Source organism: Camelus dromedarius, chromosome 6 (assembly GCF_036321535.1).
Source record: "Camelus dromedarius isolate mCamDro1 chromosome 6, mCamDro1.pat, whole genome shotgun sequence".
Taxonomy (NCBI): domain Eukaryota; kingdom Metazoa; phylum Chordata; class Mammalia; order Artiodactyla; family Camelidae; genus Camelus; species Camelus dromedarius.
The window spans coordinates 2344190-2363297 of NC_087441.1; the positions used below are offsets into that span (position 1 = coordinate 2344190).

At 52.7% G+C, this 19108-nt stretch overlaps 1 protein-coding gene across 15 annotated transcripts in view; it reads left to right on the forward strand.

Annotated features, from left to right (window-relative positions):
• The window catches only part of LOC105086277 (ribosomal protein S6 kinase alpha-2), a 375469-nt gene that overhangs the window by 291371 nt on the left and 64990 nt on the right, over positions 1–19108 (forward strand). For 14 of the 15 annotated variants that reach the window (XR_010381181.1, XR_010381182.1, XR_010381183.1 and 11 more), the window contains 4 exons: positions 1031–1147; positions 3553–3634; positions 16170–16250; positions 18834–18913. Coding sequence is in view for 12 of the 15 variants with exons in the window: in XM_064486472.1 (XP_064342542.1) it covers positions 1031–1147; positions 3553–3634; positions 16170–16250; positions 18834–18913 (360 nt within the window). In the remaining 3 variants the exon portion in view is untranslated. The remainder of the gene's footprint in view (positions 1–1030; positions 1148–3552; positions 3635–16169; positions 16251–18833; positions 18914–19108) is intronic. The other variant, XM_064486477.1, reaches the window with a different exon arrangement.

A 19108-nucleotide genomic window follows, 5' to 3' on the forward strand; every position in this document is an offset into this window, starting at 1 on the left:
CTAACTGTGCGTGTGTAAACCATATAAACTTTACGAACTGGCCATAAAGAATCCATTCTGGCTATATTCATTGTTTTCACAAATAGAAAAACTTTTTTTTTTTACCCAAATGACAAATAATCCTTGAAGATGTGGAAATTGAAGTGTTTCCTTTAGCCATTGGAATAAGGAAAAAAGCCAAAGACAGCCGCAGAGGTGGCTCGCCGGCCTGGGAGGTCTGCAGCCTGCACTGCTTGCCCCTGCTCTTCTGTCTGCTGTTGGTTACGTGGAGATAAAATAATAAAGTTTATAACTTTTGAGAAACTGGATTTTTCACACACCTTTGAGAGAGGCTTTTGTGATGCTGCCATTGTGATTTCATTTGCAAATCTTTGCTCTTGGACTAAAACACAGGGAGGGAGTGTGTGGCTTTGAAGTCGACCTTGACTGGAAACTCAGCTCTCACACTCCAGCTGTGTGACCTCCATCGGGATGAAATCTCCACTTCGTGGGGCTTTTTAAGGAATAAAAGCAATAATGCGTGGCAAGTCCTGAGTGCCCAGAACGCACTGTGCGTGCAGTTACTGGTAGCGATTTGTAGATGCGATTTTTGGCCAGCTCACTCTGACGTTTGCCAATACTCAGCCCGGCGCCAAGACTGCAAGAGGGCTGAGTGGTCAGACAGGCAGACGGACCGGAAAGGGGGTCTTGGAGGCACGGAGACGAATTCCAGGAACAGTCAGGCTCCACTGTCAGGAAAACACCTGCTCTCAGTGTTTCCATTTCAAGTAGCTGGCGCTGGGCAGGTGACCCACGCTTTTCATTCACTCGAGATGCTGCTAAGACCCAAGGACAAAACCTCACGGAGAAAGGAAACAAAGGCTCACAGACAGTAACTGACACAAATCAGCAAGACGCTCGTGTCAAGCTCTGTGGCGTCGCGTCTTTGAACTCCGATCCTGAAAATCTGTAACGTCCCCGACTCGTAACTCCGTGGCGGGTGGATCCAAAGGGACCCCATCCTTGTATTTGTGTCGTTTTTCTCTTGCAGGAAGAAGGCGTCGTGAAGGAGATTGACATCAGTCATCATGTGAAAGAAGGGTTTGAAAAGGCCGACCCCTCCCAGTTTGAGCTGCTGAAAGTTTTGGGACAAGGATCCTATGGAAAAGTAAGTGAGGTCCTTGTTCCCTCTCGGGGTCTCACTCCCCTGGGCTGCTTCCCCGCATCAGGGCGAGGCACTTGAGAGTCTAGGGAAGGAGGGAGGGCAGAGGTTTCCCTTGAGCCCAAGGGAAACGTGGCTGGGCTGACAGGATGGAAAGTCCTGGCCACGCCCACATGGCAGGCCCCATGGCGCCTGCAGCCGTGGCCTCACTTTGCACAGCCATGAGGCTGCGCTGCCCACACCCTTGGGAGACCACACACACCTTCCTTTCCTGTAGCTTCTGTGGGCCTTCATTTATCCCCATGGTGAGTTGGGTCCGTCAACTTGAGCCATGCATCTTTGGAAGGGCACCCTGCACAGGCAGTTTTCAAAAGGGAGGAAGAAATAAGAGAAATAATAAGAAAGAAAGAAAAGGAGAAGACAGTGCCCTTTGGGACCAGTTGACTGAGACTGTTACTTATCACAAGTCCAGGACCTGCAGCCTGGCTCCTCTCTGACCCCCGAAGTCCACTATGCAGTTACTTTGCTGCTCCCAGCCTGTTTCCCTGTCTATAAAATGGACGTAATATGAACTACTTTGTATAATTATCTGTGGATTAAATACAGCATGGCTCCTGTCTGGCAGTTGTCTAGGAAGAACCTGCGTGCCGGGGTTGTTCGTTTCCTTTCTTTTTCACCTTCAAATTAAAATGAAAACTGATTTCGCTCAGGAAATGAGATCATTGTCCCTTCATATAGGGCCACGTCCCCACACAGCAGGGTGCCAGCACATCTTTTGAGAACATGTGAGTTATTCCACAGTAGGGCTAATCTCTCTGCATCCTTCATGTAACTGTTAGAAATTACATAGACTTTTGATTTCCAGAACACGAGGGCCTGAGATAAACTGTGACGCCAGCCTTTCTGCGAATATGAGCAGAGCAGAGTCCTGGCTTTTAGAGTAACTATTTTTGTGTGGTGTCTGCGCTTTCCCCGGATTGCCGCATTCTTCACAGGACCTGGTGTCAGGATGAACTCTGGCCCCTGTTGATTTCACTGGGATTAATAGTATGTTAGTGACGTCCTGGATAATGTGTCACAGACCACGAAAGTCTGATTGTTTACTAGCTCTATGCTTTGGCATTCTTAGAAGGTAGAATGTCTTTTTCTTTTATTTTTTTTCTCTGTCACACAGCAGTGCAGTAAAGAACATGTGATTGTATTAAGGTATCTACAGACGTGTTCATCTGAACCATTCAAAATTACCCGTATTCAAAATGTTGTGGTCTCCAGAAATGGCTGTTCAGTACATTTGTAAGGCATGGGAGGAGGGAAGCGAGAATGCAGTGTGGGGGCCGGTACTAAGACACAGCGGCGGGCTGTGTCTGCAGGGAGGTACCGAGCCGTCTCCTGTGAGCAGGACAGGCGGGTGCATCAGAGCCTGTGTTCCCGCGCACCTGCCCCCACCCCTTGTCCCTGTGCCGTGTCTCTGTCCGTGGTGGGTGCCCAGCCCCTCCCGCTGGCTCCTGGAGCTGGACCCCGTGCATCTGTGATGGCAGGTCTTCCTGGCTTCAGGAGGCTGGGGGAGGGAGGCAACCCCCCCAGGGCACATGCCAGCATCACCTGCGCCTCCTGGACACACACATACTACTAGTTAAAGCAATACTGTTGTCTTCATTTGCATGGAAAGTAGGTTTTTTCTGGTAGCAGCACCCAGGTTAGTTTGTATTTTTACTAGTTTTGTTTGATAATCATGAATATGACTTCTAAGCTCAGCCTGCCTCAAACAGTTGTCTTCTTTCTCCTTTTGGTTTTCTTTTGTGATACACCTGCAAATGAGCTTCATAAAGTGGAGCTAAGTGTCCACATTCATATATGTGAGCGCTGTCTAGAAACGAACGCTGTCTGTAAGCTCAAGCTACTCAAAGCTAAAATTCAGGTGGAAAAAGCTCAAAATAAGAGAACTCAGCTCATCTTGAGAACTGGAGTCTGTCCCGTGACTGGCGGTGACATTTGGGGTGACCTCAGTGGGGGTGTACAGGTGGTATTTACAATAAACCAAATGATCGCCCTTAAAACTTTTGAATAGTGTGTTTTTCTGAACAACTGATCTTTTTTTAAAAAAAGGAGGGCAGTATTACTTCTGAAATAAAATGTCTCAGGGAAGGTGAACAGTACCAAAAACAACAATGATTCTTCATACGAACACAATGCAGTTCCTCTCTGGGTTGTAGTAAACTAGATAAAACTCTTGCTGGAAGTCTGGATCGTTTTGGAGTCTGCTGGAGAAGATTTTACAGTTTCATTTTTTCTGCCGTGTATTTATTGTGTTGGAGTTTTCTGTACTCCCTTGTGTATCTCGTGTCAAATCAAATAAGGAGAATGAATTTGCAGTCTTATCAACCGCAGGTGTTCTGTGTTCTCTTTGGAAGGTGTTCCTGGTGAGGAAGGTCAAGGGGTCCGACGCCGGGCAGCTCTATGCGATGAAAGTCCTTAAGAAGGCCACCTTGAAAGGTGAGGGGCCCCGGGGAAAGGGGAGGGGTCCCGGAGGGCGCCTTGCTGAGATGTGCAACTGTGGTTTGCCCTCTGCTTGTTATTGGAGGAAAGAGACATTCCCTTAGAGCTGCATGATTTCTGGCTCTCAACACGTTACTCTGACTGGTAACACACAATGCCAACGTTTCCCTGAATGTTTAGCATAGCCCTGCAGTATTTCCGCTGTCTTCAGAGGGAGAGCCGTCTTGTGCAAGTGCCAGCCTTCCTGGCACCCTGCGCCCCGGCGTGCCACTGGGAGAGACGAGCATCGAGGGCGAAGGGAGAGGAGAGGAAAGGCAGGTCGTGCCGGCTGTGCCCGGCGGCACGTCGCCTAAATTCATCAGCCAGGCTGGATGGCTCAGCTTTCAACAAAGTGTGATTCGCGGTGTTTTACTCCTCTTTCGTCATGATGACTGGGTTTTCGAAATACTGTCCAGCACCTGACTCCAGCCCCTGCCCTCCTGCCCTCCGGTAAAGTACACGCACACAGCACAGGCCAGAGAGAGCTGTTCTAGGAACTCTCCGCTCCCAGCCCACGGCCACTTAGCCAACAGCACAGATCAGCCCCGCCTGCCCCGATCCCCTCCTCTTCCCCCGTGGGGGTGGGCGCGTGTCCTAAGTAGGGGGAGGAGGCTGAGCGCCTGCCACCCGGCCTGGGCAGGGCAGACCACGGGGTCATTAGTCACCTGCACGGGTCACCCACGGGGCCGCAGGCTGAAGAAGTGAGGGGGGGTGGTGCTGGCTCTGGGGAGGAGGTGATGGGCTGTTTGAGGAGCTCTGTGGGCTGGCGGGGAGCGGGAGGCTGCTGGGCTGAAGGCTGGTCGGGGCACAGCCAGGCTGGCTTACAGGGAACCAGTGGGGGGGGGGGCTTTCCTTCTGGGGGATGCGTATCCATTGAGGGTGGGGAGCTCGTGGTGCAACTCAGACGTGTCGAGGCAGCTCTAGAATTTTTAGGTCTGAAACATCACAGTGTCTTCAGCACCTATGTGCAGGGCCAGAACAAAAAACAGGCCATTCTCTGCCTTCAGGCCACTTACTGTCGGGCTGGTAAATAGGGTATATTTTGAGTCACGTATAACCAATGATAGAGAACAACAGACACATCGACCAAACAGATCCAGACCTCGGCGTCTTAGGTACGTACACAGGAAGAGGAGAGTCCTTCCAGATGACGTCGTAAAGGAAGGATCTGGAGGGTGAGTGCGGCAAGTCTGGAAGGATGGGCAGGTGCTCCTGGAGGAGACAGGAGGCAGCCTGGCAGTGTCAGGCCAGCCGATGTCAGGAGACCCAAAGCCGACCTGAAACTAACACTGTAAATCAGCTACACTTCAATAAAATTTTTAAATAAATTAATTTTTTAAAAAAGAAAATACAAAAGCTGATCACTTTGGCCAGACTGGAGTCTGTACCAGAATCACCTACGTGTGTTTGGGGAAAGTTATGAAAAATAGACCTTTGGACCCCACTCCAGACCCACTGGGTCACAGTCTCTAGGGGCAGAGCCTAGAATCTGACTTTTTTAACAGGTTGTCCCAGTTTCTCTTCTGCAAGCGGGAGTTGTGGGCTCTCTGATGCAGGCATTCTAGTTTACTGTAGACACTGGACTTCTAAATTCAGCAGCACTGTTCAAGTCGTGCTCTGTAGTGAACATTTTGTTTGTTAACCTATAATGAAAAGGAATATGAAAAGGAATGTTTGTATGTATATGTGAACATTTTATTATAGTTATAATAATGTTTCTGAAATTGTTTGTCAATTGGACTTGACCAGATATTTCAAGATCCTCATAATAATGTGAATTTTAAGGGCTGTGTGTTAGAAGATGCACAGGAAACAGCAGGTTTGACTTTCTATCCTCAGTTTTGAACGTAATGGTCTCTTCACTCAGCGTCAGCTCCACAGGAAGAGGAAATCAAATCAGACATGTGTTAGTTCAGGGCCAACTGAAGGGCTCACAAGTGAGCAGCGTCTCTGGCACTTCCTGGAGGTCACACAGTGACTGCAGGACGCAGCGCTTCCACTCCACGGGGTGTCACCAAAAGAAATGGGAGTACGTGTCTACACAAAAACTCGTACATGAGTGTCCACATAGCGCTGGCTCATTCACAGTAGCCGCAAAGCGGAACAACCCCGGGTTCCATCCACTCGTGGATAAGTAAAGTGTGGTCCCTCCATGCGGTGGCATGTTATTTGGCAATGAAAAAGAAGTGACATACTGGTGTGCACCCCAGCGTGGCTGAACCTGGAAACATGCTAAGTGAGAGATGCTGTCGCAAAGTGCCCGTATCGGAGGGTTCCGTTTATAGGAACATCCAGAATGGGCCAGTCCTCAGAGACAGAAAGTGGCTTAGTGGTTGCTGGGGGCTGACGGGGTTAAGGAGACAGTGGTTGGGGTGTGGTGCCTCTGTGTGCACCCTGCTCCGGAGGCGGGAACTGGAACCAGGGAGCTGGGCAGTGTTGTCCCTGTCTAGCCAGTCCGTCAGCCTCAGCCTTGACCTCTTAGCTCTTGTGCAAATGCTCCGTCTGTGGTTTCACCTCCGTGGGTGCTCAGGGTTGCACATTTGTTTATGATCCAGTCCAGTGTCCTTGTGAAGGTGGTCCTGCTACAAGGTTACACGGAACAGGCAGGGTGTATAATTGTGAGTGCAGAACAATGGTGATACTGTTAAATGCACAAGTGTCGCATCAGCACACGAAGATGTCTGTGTACGTGCAAATGCTGGATGTGTGCCACGCTCGTGGGAGACGTGCTGAAATGAAAACAGTCACTGGGTTATTGGGAGCCTTTGTCTTCTTCTCTATACTCTATTTCAAGTTTTCAACAAACGTAAAACATATTTGACTCTGTATGGTGTAAAGGTATTTGGTATAATATTCCGGAACCATATGCTTGAGAGCATAAAGTCATTTTTATATTGTGAGAATGAGTCATACAAGCATAAAAAGCCAGAAAACCTTCCCACTTCCTTGTGCTCCTTTAAAAGCCAGCTTTCAAACCAAACATTATTTTACATCAGATCCTATTTCAGCTTTTGATAATGGTCCATCACTAAAGAATAGATTTTTTTCCTGAAATGCAGTTGGAACTTACTTTCTTAAGAGAAAATAGGAGAGTTTGACATAATGGTGTTGGGTGAGGTGGTGCTTGGACCCCGTGCAGGAGGACCGAGCACGTGCAGAACGGAGGCCAGGTCTCCGCTGGCCTCCGAGGAGGCGCCTGACCTCCCTAGTCCCTCCTGCCTCCTCACTCAGGAAGGAGGAGGGAGGGACGAAGGGTCGTTTAGATCTGTTTCCGTTCCAAACCTCTGCACCCCGTCAGCCTGAGTGATTCACAGATTCCATAAGCCGTTCTCTGTCCGCACAACATCACCAGTTTGCAGGCTAATTAGTGACTCGGAAGACGGTGAAAGGGAGAAAAGGACCAGGGTGACGGCCACTCTGTCCTCTCGCCCACGAGGACACCCGAAAGCGCAGACATCCTCCCTCGGGAACCGCCAGGAGCATAAAGACTGAAATCAGTTTGAAAAGGGAAGATGGGAAGGGGGCGGAGGACTTGTGGAAATGATTGTAAAACTCCAGGTTGTTTCTCAAAAACACGGATGCCTGCCCCGTGTGCAGAAGTCGCGTTTTGTCATTTGGACTCCAAACAACTTGACAAACGGATAATCGTCTCTGACAGCTCTGTTTCATCTTTAAATGCGTTGGGAGTTGTCAGCGCCTGCCCCGCCTTCCCTCGGAGAGGTGGCGCGCCATTTCTAAGGGAAATGTCAGCTGCTTCGGTGTGACGAGCTGGCAGGCGTGCGCCGCCCCCACCTGCTGTCCGCCCTCCTCCGCGGGGGTGCTGCTTGTCCCTCGTCACTTAAGGACCCTTTAAAGTCTTCAACTTCTCTAATTGCCAGAGTTCCTGTATCTGTGACTCAACACTGAGTTATTGCAGGTGACAGTTCTGCACAGTGTGTTCCAAACACAGTGAATTCCAGAGGGTGATGCCCCCACTTTGTGCCATTAGAGAAATTGTTTTTAAAGACCGTAAACCTATTCCCAGGCGCGAGGCGAGGAGGGAAGCAAGCCGATCTCTGTCCCTGTTTAGTGAGTGGGAAGTGGGGGCTGTCACTCATGTTGACATGGTGGGTCCCAGCCTTAGCCACCAGCAGGAATTGCCTGCAGGGCTTCGACAACATGCCGACGCCTGGGGCCACTCAGGTCACCTCCACTGAACTGCTGGTCTGGACATGGTCTGGGTGTGAGATTCGGCGACCCCCACTCCGGGGGTCTGTAGCGTGGTCCCAGCGAGAGGACCCCGGTGCGGTGCCTTGGGGCACAGACTCTGGACCCTGGGGCCCATGCAGCTTAGACTAGTGTCAGCCTGGGGCAGCTCTCCTGACCCCCAGTGCCTCCCACTCAGTGGATGGCGTCAGTAACAGGGCCCACCTCACAGCGTTGTCGACGTGAAGACTGGACGCAGTGATGCGTGTAGATTGCAGCTGGCACGGGGTCCAGTGTCCACTGTACCCATTTCTGGTCCCTTTCTCCGTGAAAATTGGCTCCAGGAGTGTGTTAGGACTCCTCTTGTCTGGGTTTGTTTAGGTCTGATTGAGCGGGGGAGTGAGGAAGAGGGATGGGCATTAACTGCCATCTGGCCAGAAAGAGTTAGGCGTTGGTTCAGCCTGGTTCCTCGAGCTGCGTGGAGAGCCTGCGGCCGCGTTAGTGACCACCAGTCCCGTGAGTCACCCCAGCCCCGGTAACTCCTAAGGCCGGCCGGCCCCTGCTGGGGGCCGCACACCCCCCAGGGCCGCTCCTTGTGGGGACTTCCCTCGTTTCAGTGAGCACTGAAATGTGGAGAGAGCTTGTTATATGAAACGTGTCTTTGCAGTGACGCTTCTCTGGTAGGACGTCACCTGTGCGTCCCTGCCTAACTCGTTTTGCAGCTGTTTTCCTGCTAAGTCAACTTTCTAAGCCCAAAGGTGAGACACATCCCCTGCTTTGAAGGAAGTAAGTTGAGTCCCGTGATTCTAAAGGGAAAAAAAATGATTCTGGCAAAATCTCTTTGTTTAGCAAGTGAAGCAAGTAACAGACTGTGGTGGTCACTTGTGTTCCTCGGCAGCCCTGGTGGGGTAACTGTGGGGGTCCGGCCGGGAGAGAAGAGAGAAACGGACCTGAACGGCGCTTCCCGAGCGTCAGGGTGTCGGGCGCAGCCCAGGCTCGTCACCTGTCTCCCTTCTTCAAGGAGAGCCCTGGGTCCGTCACGCGCGGGGCCCACGGGTGTGCGAGGGCCGCGGGAGTGTAGGGCGGCCAGGAGGAAACGCGTGACCTCATGTCAAGGACTCCCTCCTGAAGCAGCCCTCGTCAGAGTCGCCCCCTTGCTTTCAAGCCTCAGAATGAGGTTTCCAGCGCTTTTTATTTCCTTTTCTCTTAGGCTGAGATGCTTTGTTTAAAAACACTGACTTAGAAGCTAAGCTCCGACTGGTGCCTTAGTCCGAACAGATTTTTTTCCATGCTAACTCATTCATGTCGTCTGACTCACGCTTGGATGATTGTGAATTCCCGGGAGGCGGGAGGAAGGCAAACGCCACGCGCTCGGAAGTGCCCGCGTTGGTACGATTATCCTCATAGTGCAGATGAGGAAACTGAGGCACAACACAGTGAAGCCACTCACCCCTAAACCGTGTGGCTGGAGGAAGCCCCCTCCTGCCCAGCCGCACTCAGGGGGTTACTGCTCAGGGGAAGGGTCTTCCCAGCAGATGGTCAGAGACAGAAGGTAGTGCGTCCGCGCCGTCCTGGCGTGCTGTTGCACACCGCCTGTGGGCCTTGGGGCACTTTCTACGTTTATTTCTACCCAAATTACATTTCTCATTGCAAATAAAAAGTAGGAAATAGATTTTTTTTCACTATTTGCATCTTTAATGCCTGTAAATATGAAAACTTAGTAAGCTTGCTGCTGAACCAAACTCGGGACCACTCGCTCCCACGCAGGGAAGCCAACCTGCTGCCCCCGGGTGGTGGTGAAGGGAAGTGCAGCGCTTACTGCGGGCGCCAAGCAAGGGGTCTGGCGCTAGTGCTTAGAAGACCCAGACTCCCCAAGGCTTTCAGGGAAAGGTTTAAGACAGGGCGAGGGAGGGGGCTGTGGGTGCGTGATCAGCGCGTGGACGTGCTCCTGATGGGCTGGCGGTGAGGTCATCAGGGGTCAACATCGTCAGCTTTCTGGTTCCAACCAGTCTGGGGGCCACGTGCTTGTGGGCAGCACACAGTTAGCTTCTTCCACCTGGTGGGGGTTCCAGTATTTGCAAAACAGCTCAAAAGACGTGGCTTAGAATATTATCTGTGGCCCCTGAGGAGGAACTGGAGGCCCCTGACTTTGTTTAGTGGCTGAACTAAGGCTATTGCGTCTTGCTTGACAGCTTTCCTTTCTTTCTGCATTTCCTCGCTTCCCTGATTCCATGTACTCTCTGGAACTCGGGGAGGCCTGGGAGACTAAAGCTTTTCTCCAGACGAGGGGCAGGTGGACGACATTGCTGTGGCGCAGGGGTCTGTCCTGGGAAGACCGCGGAGAGTCCTGCCCTGTTACAGGCTGAAGATTTAGCCACAGAAAGATTCTCTGGTAAAGAAGTGAGTTAAATAACCATGTCAGTCTTCTTTTAAATAGTTCAGTGTAGAGAAATTAGAAGACCAGTCTTGGAGAGTTGTGCCTGATGTGATCATCAGTGTGGTCGCCATCTTTTATTTTCATTATTCATGGTTTTCCTCCTTCCTTCTTTTTCTGGAGTAACAACCAGTACAAAGTTTTGGCCACCAAATGTTTAGCAACACAGCTTCTCCTGGGAGGCCCCTTTACTATGAATTAGACCTTTGAAGGCTAGAAGACACTGTGTGAAGATGGATTTGTGTTCTGCATGCAGGAGGCCACTTGGGGTATAACTTCCGACCTGGTAGGGTTTGGGGGACAAAGGTGGGAAGTGGTAAGTGTGGTCACTCAGCTGGCAGAGCCTGAGTTCATCACCGACAGGACTCAGGTTAAAAGGCTCAGGCCTCCCCGTGACTGCAGCCGCCTGCGGACGCAGCCATGCGCGGTGTGTGCGTGTGTGTGGCCCTGTGCCCCGCTGTCCTCGAGGGCTGCAGCTGCTCCTCGCTCACGCCCCGACCCCCCGACCCCCGTGCTTCTCCGAGGCGCGCTTCCTGGCCGGTCAGCCCTCACCTTCACCACGACTGATAGGAGCCACTTGTGTGTGTCTTATCCTTAGTTTTCTTTTGAAATACCCTTAATACTCTAATGTAAGGTAACGCAGTACAACGCGCTACGGCATGATATATACCAAAGTAATGCGGATTGGTGGAGATCACTTAAAACCCAGACAGATGCGGGCAGTGGTGCTCAGCTCTGAAGAGAGGCTTTCAGGTCCAGCCTCCTTGCAGATGGAGCCCTGCTACGTAAACCCATCCTCCAGAGCCCATGCACGGTTCCTCTTAGACGTTTGGGGTGGTCACGTACTTCACCGTCAATTTCACGAGCGTTTCCTGACCGGCTCTAGGAGGCTGTGTTGAGCATGTAGTGACCATTTTACAGAGAGTCTGGTGACTCCAGCAGGGTGAGGAACGTAGGAACTCAGAGGTAGCCTCAAGGTTCAGAACCGCCAGGCTGGCTGGCAGAAGGGACCAGCTTGCGTTTTGGTTTCTCACTTGCTGGAGCTCTCAAAGGGCTGCGGGCACTGAGACATTCTGTTAGGGCTCAAAGGCACACTGGCCACTTTTTAACTCCTAGAAATCCAGAACAGGTCAAGAGGCTGAGGGAGGAAGCTCACCAGGCTGGCACGTCCTGCGCCCTGACTTCCTCGGGCGCACTCAGGAGTGGGTGCACCTGGAGCTGTCCGACGGCGCGCGGGGCTGGAAGTCGTGAGGACGTGGCCCGACCCAAAGAACAAGAAGGGGTGGGGCGGTTTCCAGAAAGTAGCTCTGGTTTGCACTGAGTGTGTCCACCAGGGTACTCCACCGTGTGCTTCCTCCTGCTCTCCTGGTCGGGAAACGGGCCCTTCTGGTGGGACAGATTTCTAGGTGCCCCCACCTTCATCTCAGCTCCAGGGGTGGCCCTGGGCCGGGAAGGCTCAAGGGCACACGAAGGTCACCTGAAGGTCACTGCTGGCCCTCGGAGGTGTGGATTCCCTCACAGAGCAAAGCAGCCATGGAAACCACGGCACCCGAATCCTCCACGTCGCAGGTTAGCCGCGGTACAGGGTTGACTTGAAGTACGAAACATTTTAATTTATCCCCAGCGTCTCCGGTTCATTAGTGAATGTCAAAGGAGCCTGGAACATTCGGGCTTTCGCATCTGTAGCATCACCCCCACCCGATCCAGACTCCCTGGAACCAGCCAGCGGGAGGTGCTGGTGCCGTTTCGCCTCGGCTGGCCTGAGTGTCTCAAGAGCGAAGCAGCTGTCTCTCTGGGCTCTCTCTTTTCCTGCCTCTCGATCTAAGGAGTCAAAACCCCTTGGAAGCCTTGGCCGTCAGGGGGCAGCTTGCAGGTTCCCGGCATCAGAACACGAGGATCCTGGTGCCAGTTTCTTTCCTGGCAGAAGGACCACCCCACAGCTGCCCGCCAGTTGGCAGAGTTAGTGTTCCAGGCCCCTCGCTGCGTCCCTGGTGGCCCGTGAGTGACCGCACCACCAAGAGCGGGCCGTGGTGAGGCCAGGGCGCCGGCTCTGCCCCACAGAGCCGGAACTTGCGCAGACCGGAGATCCCGCCGGTGCCCTTTGGAGAGCTGGGCTCACACCGTTGTTTCACATCGGAAGGGCACCGCCTGTGTGACAGCCATCATTCGGCCTCGTGTGAGCTTGGCCCGGACTCTTCCCTGGCTAGTCGTCTGCAGGGATAAGATCCTGCCCGGGGTCAACACGGCCATTCTGTTCCCTGCCAGCCTGGACCGAACGTGTGTGTTTTGCCAGTTTATGCCCGGGAGCCCGTCCGACAGAACACGTCTGTGAGGGCGTCTTCCCCAGACCGACGTGTTTGCTCTGCCAGGCCTGGGGCCTTGCTTCTCCTCTGTTGTTTCAGACGTAATAAGGATATTTAGCTATTGTGTTTTTTTAGGCTCCTGGCCCTTTTTCTGTTTCAAATAATCTCCCAATTTTTTGTTTGCCTTTTCATTTTATGATCCTTTGGATGGGAATTTGCTGTTTTGTAACTCAGTCTGTCGGTCTTTCCTGTGTCATTTCTTCCACTGCTTTTATTAAAAAAAAAAAGACGAAGATTCCCACGCAGACATCTGATGAGGATTCCTCTTTGTTGTTACTGTTACAGCTTGATTTTTTTTTAAGCTTAACTCTTTCATAGAGCTGGGATTTATTTTTTCTGTAAAATGTCAGGAGGAAATAGATACTTATTTCTCCGCTGTAACTGGAGAGCGCCTTGGAAATTTGAATGTGAGACCTCTTTTTCTAATTTTTCCGCCGGGCTTCTGACGGCCTCTGTTTTCCGTGACGAATCCTGCAGTCAGGTACGTGACTGCGCAGCCCTCCTCGCCCCGGCGCGGCCTGGCCGCGGCGCTGAGAGCGTCAGTCCTGTTGGAGGGTGTTTAGATGATCGTCACCAGAGTCCAGGAGTGGGCCGGCAAGGGAGCAACAAGAAGGGGGTAGGGACAGTGTCCCCCTCCCCTGCCACGGCTTCACCCGATCACGTCCTGGGGGCGGGGGTGGAGCAGGGCTTCTCCCCGAGGAGGCTGTGGCTTGGGGTGGCCGACTGTCCCCCGCAGGCCCTTCCCGGCCTGCTCTGCTGCACGGAGGCCGAGGACGCAGCCCAGGAGCCGAGAGGCATCGGAGGAGGGTTCCAGCTCGTGGAGGCGGCTCGGGTCCGTGGTGGGGTGGGGCCGGGGGTCCCCACCGCAGCTGCTCAGAGGGGCTCTCAGTGCTGCTCTCTTGACAGTCGGGGCTCCAGGCTGCTGCTTCCAGGTGCCTGCCTCCTGCGCACCAGCCACAGCCCTTCTAGAGCCCAGGGGGTATCGGGGGCAGGCACGGGGGTCTGATGTCGGGACAGGAGCAGCCGAGCAGCGAAGCAGAGGGACGGACCAAAGGAAGCCCCACATCTGACTGCAGTAAAGCCACCTTGGCCGGTGACAGGGGCTGGCGCAGCCCAGGCCTGGGGCCGGCACTGCTGAGTCATCGTTCTCATTGAAGCCCATGAGGCGGGTGCCGTCGTCACCCCGACTTGCAGACAAGCACCAGGGCAGGGAGCCCCCACCGTGACCCGGGGGAGACGGAGCTGGCGTGCGGCTGGCCGTCAGTCCCGGGCTCACTGCCCCACCGGCGGGCTCCAAGCCACGGCCCCACCGCGGGGAGCGGCCTCGTGGTGAAGTGAGTGGCTCCGGGAGCCTGAGCCCCGAGGGTGGGACGGGAAACGGGAGCTCACGGAGCAAAACCCGGAGACTGCCCAGTGATGGAGGGGAGGGCTTCTGTTTTCTGAAATTGCCATGAAATACCCCTAACATGATGTTGATCATTTTAACCGTCGTAAGTGGCATTAAGTACAGTCATGATGTTGTGTAACTGTCACCACTGTCTATGCCCCCGCCTCTCAGGTCGCCCGGGGCAGACTCTCCGTCCCCGCTAAGCTGTGCCCCCTTCCCCCGCCCTGGCACCCATCCGCCTCCTGTCCTGAGTCTGACTCCTCCCGGGACCTCACGTGAGCAGAATCACGCTGTATTTGTCCTTCTGTGTCTGGCTTGCTTGGCTCAGCACAGTGTTTTCAAGGTGTGCGCCTGCTGTAGCCTGGGTCAGATTGTGTTTTTTAGGGCTGGGTAACATTCGTCTGCGCAGGCAGACTGCCTGTTGTTTAGCCCTCACCTCTCCATGGGCGCTCGGGTTCTTCCACCTTTTTGGCCTTGTGACTAGTGCTGCTGTGGATGAGGGCGCACAGGCGTCCGTAGGCATTCCTGTTTCCGGCTCTCCGGGGTGCGTCCCTGGGGCAGAGCTGCTTGGTCAGGTGGCGTTTCTCTGTCTGACTGTGTGAGGAACTGCCAGCGGTTTGCCACAGCGGCCGCACCGTTTTACACTCCCACCGGCATCCCCACTTCCTCACCAGTGCTTGTTATTCTCCATTTTTTTGGTGTTTTTTTTTTCATTATAGCCATCCTTTGGGAAGGACTTCTTAAATGAAACTTTAAAAGTATATATCATAAGGCTAAAATACGGACGACTTAAATATCTGGCCCATAATGTGGTATTTGTCATAATTGTCACATGTACGAATACTTGGGGGAAATCCTGCCTTTGCTCACGTGGGAACGTGTGAGGGCTCTTGGTACCGACTTGCTTGTGGGGACCTTGGAGTTGTTCTTGTTCTCAGGTGATGCTTTTGTTTGTTTTTGTTTACTTTTGCCTCAAAACTAATTCCATGCATGTTCCCAGGTGGCTAAACTTTGGACAGTGCCAACACCAAAAAGAACATGTTGTAACTGGTTAGAACACACGCACGTTGTAAAGAATCCGCAGGCCTCGCCCTCGGGGGGAGAGAGAAGGAGGTTTCCTCTCGCTCTCTAGCTGCGTCAGAAATGAGAAAATGCCGTCTTCTAGCCCTAAAGCTGGAAGCAAAGACCACGTGCACAAGCTGACACCACTGGATGAAGGGTGTTAGGGAACCCACGGGTCACTTGATACCAGAATATCACCCCACGGGTTACCTGTTACATACGGAGGGATGTACGCATCCTTACAACGAGGGACCGATGGCGTGCCGCCCTGACCCAGTCACAGTCAGCGTCACTGAGCAAGGGTAACACCGCACCCACCCCCAGCTGCCGCAGCTGAAGGCACACAGCGTCACCCGGGGGGTGTTTTTGCCAAAAAAGTTTAGCCTCACTCGTGCACGGACCTCATCTCGGCTTACGAGAAAAACAGGAGTTACGGCAACAGCAAAGCAGCGGCCAGACGCACCCAGACAGCCTGTGAGAAAACCGCCCTGGACTTGCCCGGAAGTCCACGGAGAGCATGGGGGTGGAGGGAGGATGTGGGGCCAATCTATTCTAGAAGCGAGATGAGTAAAGAAATACAACAGCCAAATACAATGGGTGAACCTTGACTAACTGCTAGGTTGGAAAAAATAAGAGCTGTAAATGACACGGTTGGGGGGCCGGATCTGAGCAGGAATTGGACATTAGAGGAGGTTGTGGAATGATGGTTAGTTTCCTTAGGGGCGACAGGCATGTCAGGGTTACACAGAGTGTCCTTTTCTTAGGAGATGCAAATGCACCTGAGGGTCAAGTGTCACGGCGTCGACAATTTGCCATCAGATTTTTGTCTAAAATGTGTGTATGTGTGGGGAGGTAGAGGGAACGTATCAAATGTGAACAGCCGTTGAACCCAGGGCGGGGATTTAGGGCTGATCGTTAAACTACTCTTACAGCCTTCGTATAGGCTTGAAAAGTTTTGTGATGAAAGTTTGGGCGCAAGTATGAATGTCTAGCTGTCTTGTATTCCACGTTCTCCAGAATCTAATTCCTGCCTCTGAAAGCTTTCATTTCTCTGTCTTGCAGTTCGAGACCGAGTCAGATCGAAGATGGAGAGAGACATCTTGGCAGAAGTGAATCACCCGTTCATTGTGAAGCTTCATTATGGTAAGTGGAGTTTTTTAAAAAATGGCCTACTTTTGAGAAGACCTAGAGCAACCCACCCCCAAATCAGAGGAAACTGGAAGAACAGTAAGAGGCCCCTCCTGGTCTCAGCACCACCCTGTCTGGGGTAGGGCTGTCCCCCCAGCGCCTTAGTCTCTTGGTTGCTTCTTCTCTGATGGAGGAAGGTGCCCTGTTTCCATCTCAAAGACCTAGTCTGAGAGAGTGAGAAGTTACTGTTCATTAAATCATCACTGATAAAATGGTTAAAAAAAAGTCTCAACCTGGATGAATCTACACCATATTTTTGTGTTGTTTCAGAATAAAATGCTTATGACCCAGTGGTTCCTCTAAACCGGAATGGTGACACCACCTACATTTTAAGTGAATACTATGTTTTAAGCATTTTAAAGATTGTAGCTCTTTGAGCCCCAAAACGTCCTTTCAAGGTAGATTATCATTTCCAGTTTTCAAAGAGAAAACTGAGACTCAGATGGAATAGTTCTGATTTCTGAGGCCGCGAATCTGCGGTGCCAGGTGATGCCTCTTAGCTTCCTGCCACGTCATCCCCCCTGAAAAGCAGTAGTCAGATCTTGAAGTTAGAAATAGTGAGGTGGTGATCCGGAGTCATGCCCGACTGCGGGCGAGTCAGTCGTGCAACTTGAGTGATGAACGCGGGAGGAGCACAGAGCAGAACCAGAACCGACCCGGTACCTGTGGGTCTGGAGACTCCGGGCTGGGCGGAGCCGGGGGAGGCTGGCCGTTACGTGTACACAAACCGGAGTGAACACACGCCCAGAGGCTGGAGGGCAGAGCTCTTTGCTGGTAAACTTCTTTTTTAAGGCTTTTTTGTTGTTTGTTTTTTTAATGGAGGGACTGGACCTTGTGCATGCTAAGCATGTGCTCTACCACTGAGCTACACCCTCCCCGCCGAGAACCTCTGCTGTTACTAAGAACACAATTTAGAAGGTCTTTAGAAAGTACGTGGTCTACCCTTTCGAAAACAGTAGCTGCCAACTGGGATGCGAGCTCGCCGGCTGGCGGCTGGTGACGGACGCCCCCACCCAGTCCCCCCGTCCCCGGCCTCGGGCAGGGGCCCTCAGGTCCCGGTCGGGGGAGGTTCCGCCTTCCCTCTCACGCTGCTGCCACTACCCTGCTGTTGTGCTGACGTCAGATCCTGTCCCATCTGCCATTTCGACGGGTTTCCAGGGCATTTTTCTGAAAGATCTATGAGCCGGGGTCTTGCAGAGATGTCTGAACGCATTGCCCACGTTACCTCTGTGATGGATCAGAAAACACTTGATCTCCAAATGCCTGTGGAGCCCTCGGACAGAGCAGCAGTCCAGGCTACAGTGCACACAGCTCTGACAAAGGGATTTCTAGCTAGAGGCTCACCTTCCCCAAACCCCAACATTTCTCCTGCTTTTAGTAATTTACTTTTTTTTAGAAAAGGAAAAGTTTGCAAGTGTGTAGGGTGTCGGGACCCCTCCCAGCCGTATTTCCTGGGTGTACAAAACAGATGCCAGACGAGAGACCAGCAGCAGCAGCGCTGACCGTCCAGTAGTGACGTGGTCAGCTTCTCCTGGCCCTCGTGCACACGCGGCCCCCTTCGACGGAGCCACGTGCTGGTGGTGGGGACCGGCGCTGGGACGTGAGCCACCGCCCGTGGCAGCGGCACACAGTGACCAAACCTAAACATGAGCCCCGTTGCCACGAGGCGCAGGGAGCCGGGCTGCTGGTCACCCTGGTCATCAACGCGGCGTAAAAGAAGGAGCACGTGGTGGACGACCGTGAGCCCCGAGAGCTGCAGATGCAGCTCCAGACGGAGGGAGACCCGTCCGCCGCCGGCCCCATCGCCCCGCTCCTCCCCAGGCACCTCACAGCGAAGCCGACTCTCCAACGAGACATGTCGTCCCCGAAGCCCAGTGTTAGCGGTGGTGGCAGTGAGAGCAAGTGGGGAGGTTCAAACACGGTTCTCAGGGGCCTTTCCATCCCCTTTGTGATTAAAAATGGAAGGAACGAGGGAGGGAGTGAGGAGATATAACCTCCAGCTCTCTTTCTTTTTTGTCTTTGTTGTTGTTTTGCTGTTGAGCTGTGTGGGGTTTACATGTTTTGCATGTTAGTCCTGTCTTAGATATTTACAAATTTTTTCCCATTACATAGCTTGCCTGTTTTGTTGATGGTATACTTTGCCGTGCAGAGCCTTTGTATTTTATTTTATTTTATTTTATGTTATTTTCAGAGACTTTTCATTTTTTAATGGAGGTATTGGGGATTGAACCCAGAACCTCATGCATGCCAGGCACAGGCTTTACCACTGAGCTCTACACCCCCGTCCCGCCCACTCCAGACCCTTAATAAAAGTGAAAGGGACAGAACTCATCACTGCAGCTCCCTTTCCCCGAGTTTGGCCCCAGGAAGCCACCTCGAGCCTGGCCTCAGTCCTGTTTGTGGAATGACCCAGCATTACAGATTACACGGTGTTGTTTGAGCCAAAGAGGGAGGGCCTTTTTGCACTGTCTGGGCCCAAGGGAGTGACCCCCACCCCAGGGGACCTCAGTGCTGAACTGCTCAACTCTCCTTCCGCAGCCTTCCAGACAGAGGGAAAGCTCTACCTGATTCTGGACTTCCTGCGCGGAGGGGACCTCTTCACCAGGCTCTCCAAAGAGGTAAACAAGGGGTATGGGTTTCTGCCTAGAATTCAAGGGACAAAGAGGGACAGGAGAGCCCTGGGGAGGGGTGGGGGTATGTGTGCATGCACCTGCGTGTGTGCACTGGAATGTGTGTGTGGTGTCTGTGTGCATGATGTGTGAGTCTGTGTACCTGCGTGTGTGTGTGTGGTGGGTAGTGGGGGGTGTATGGTG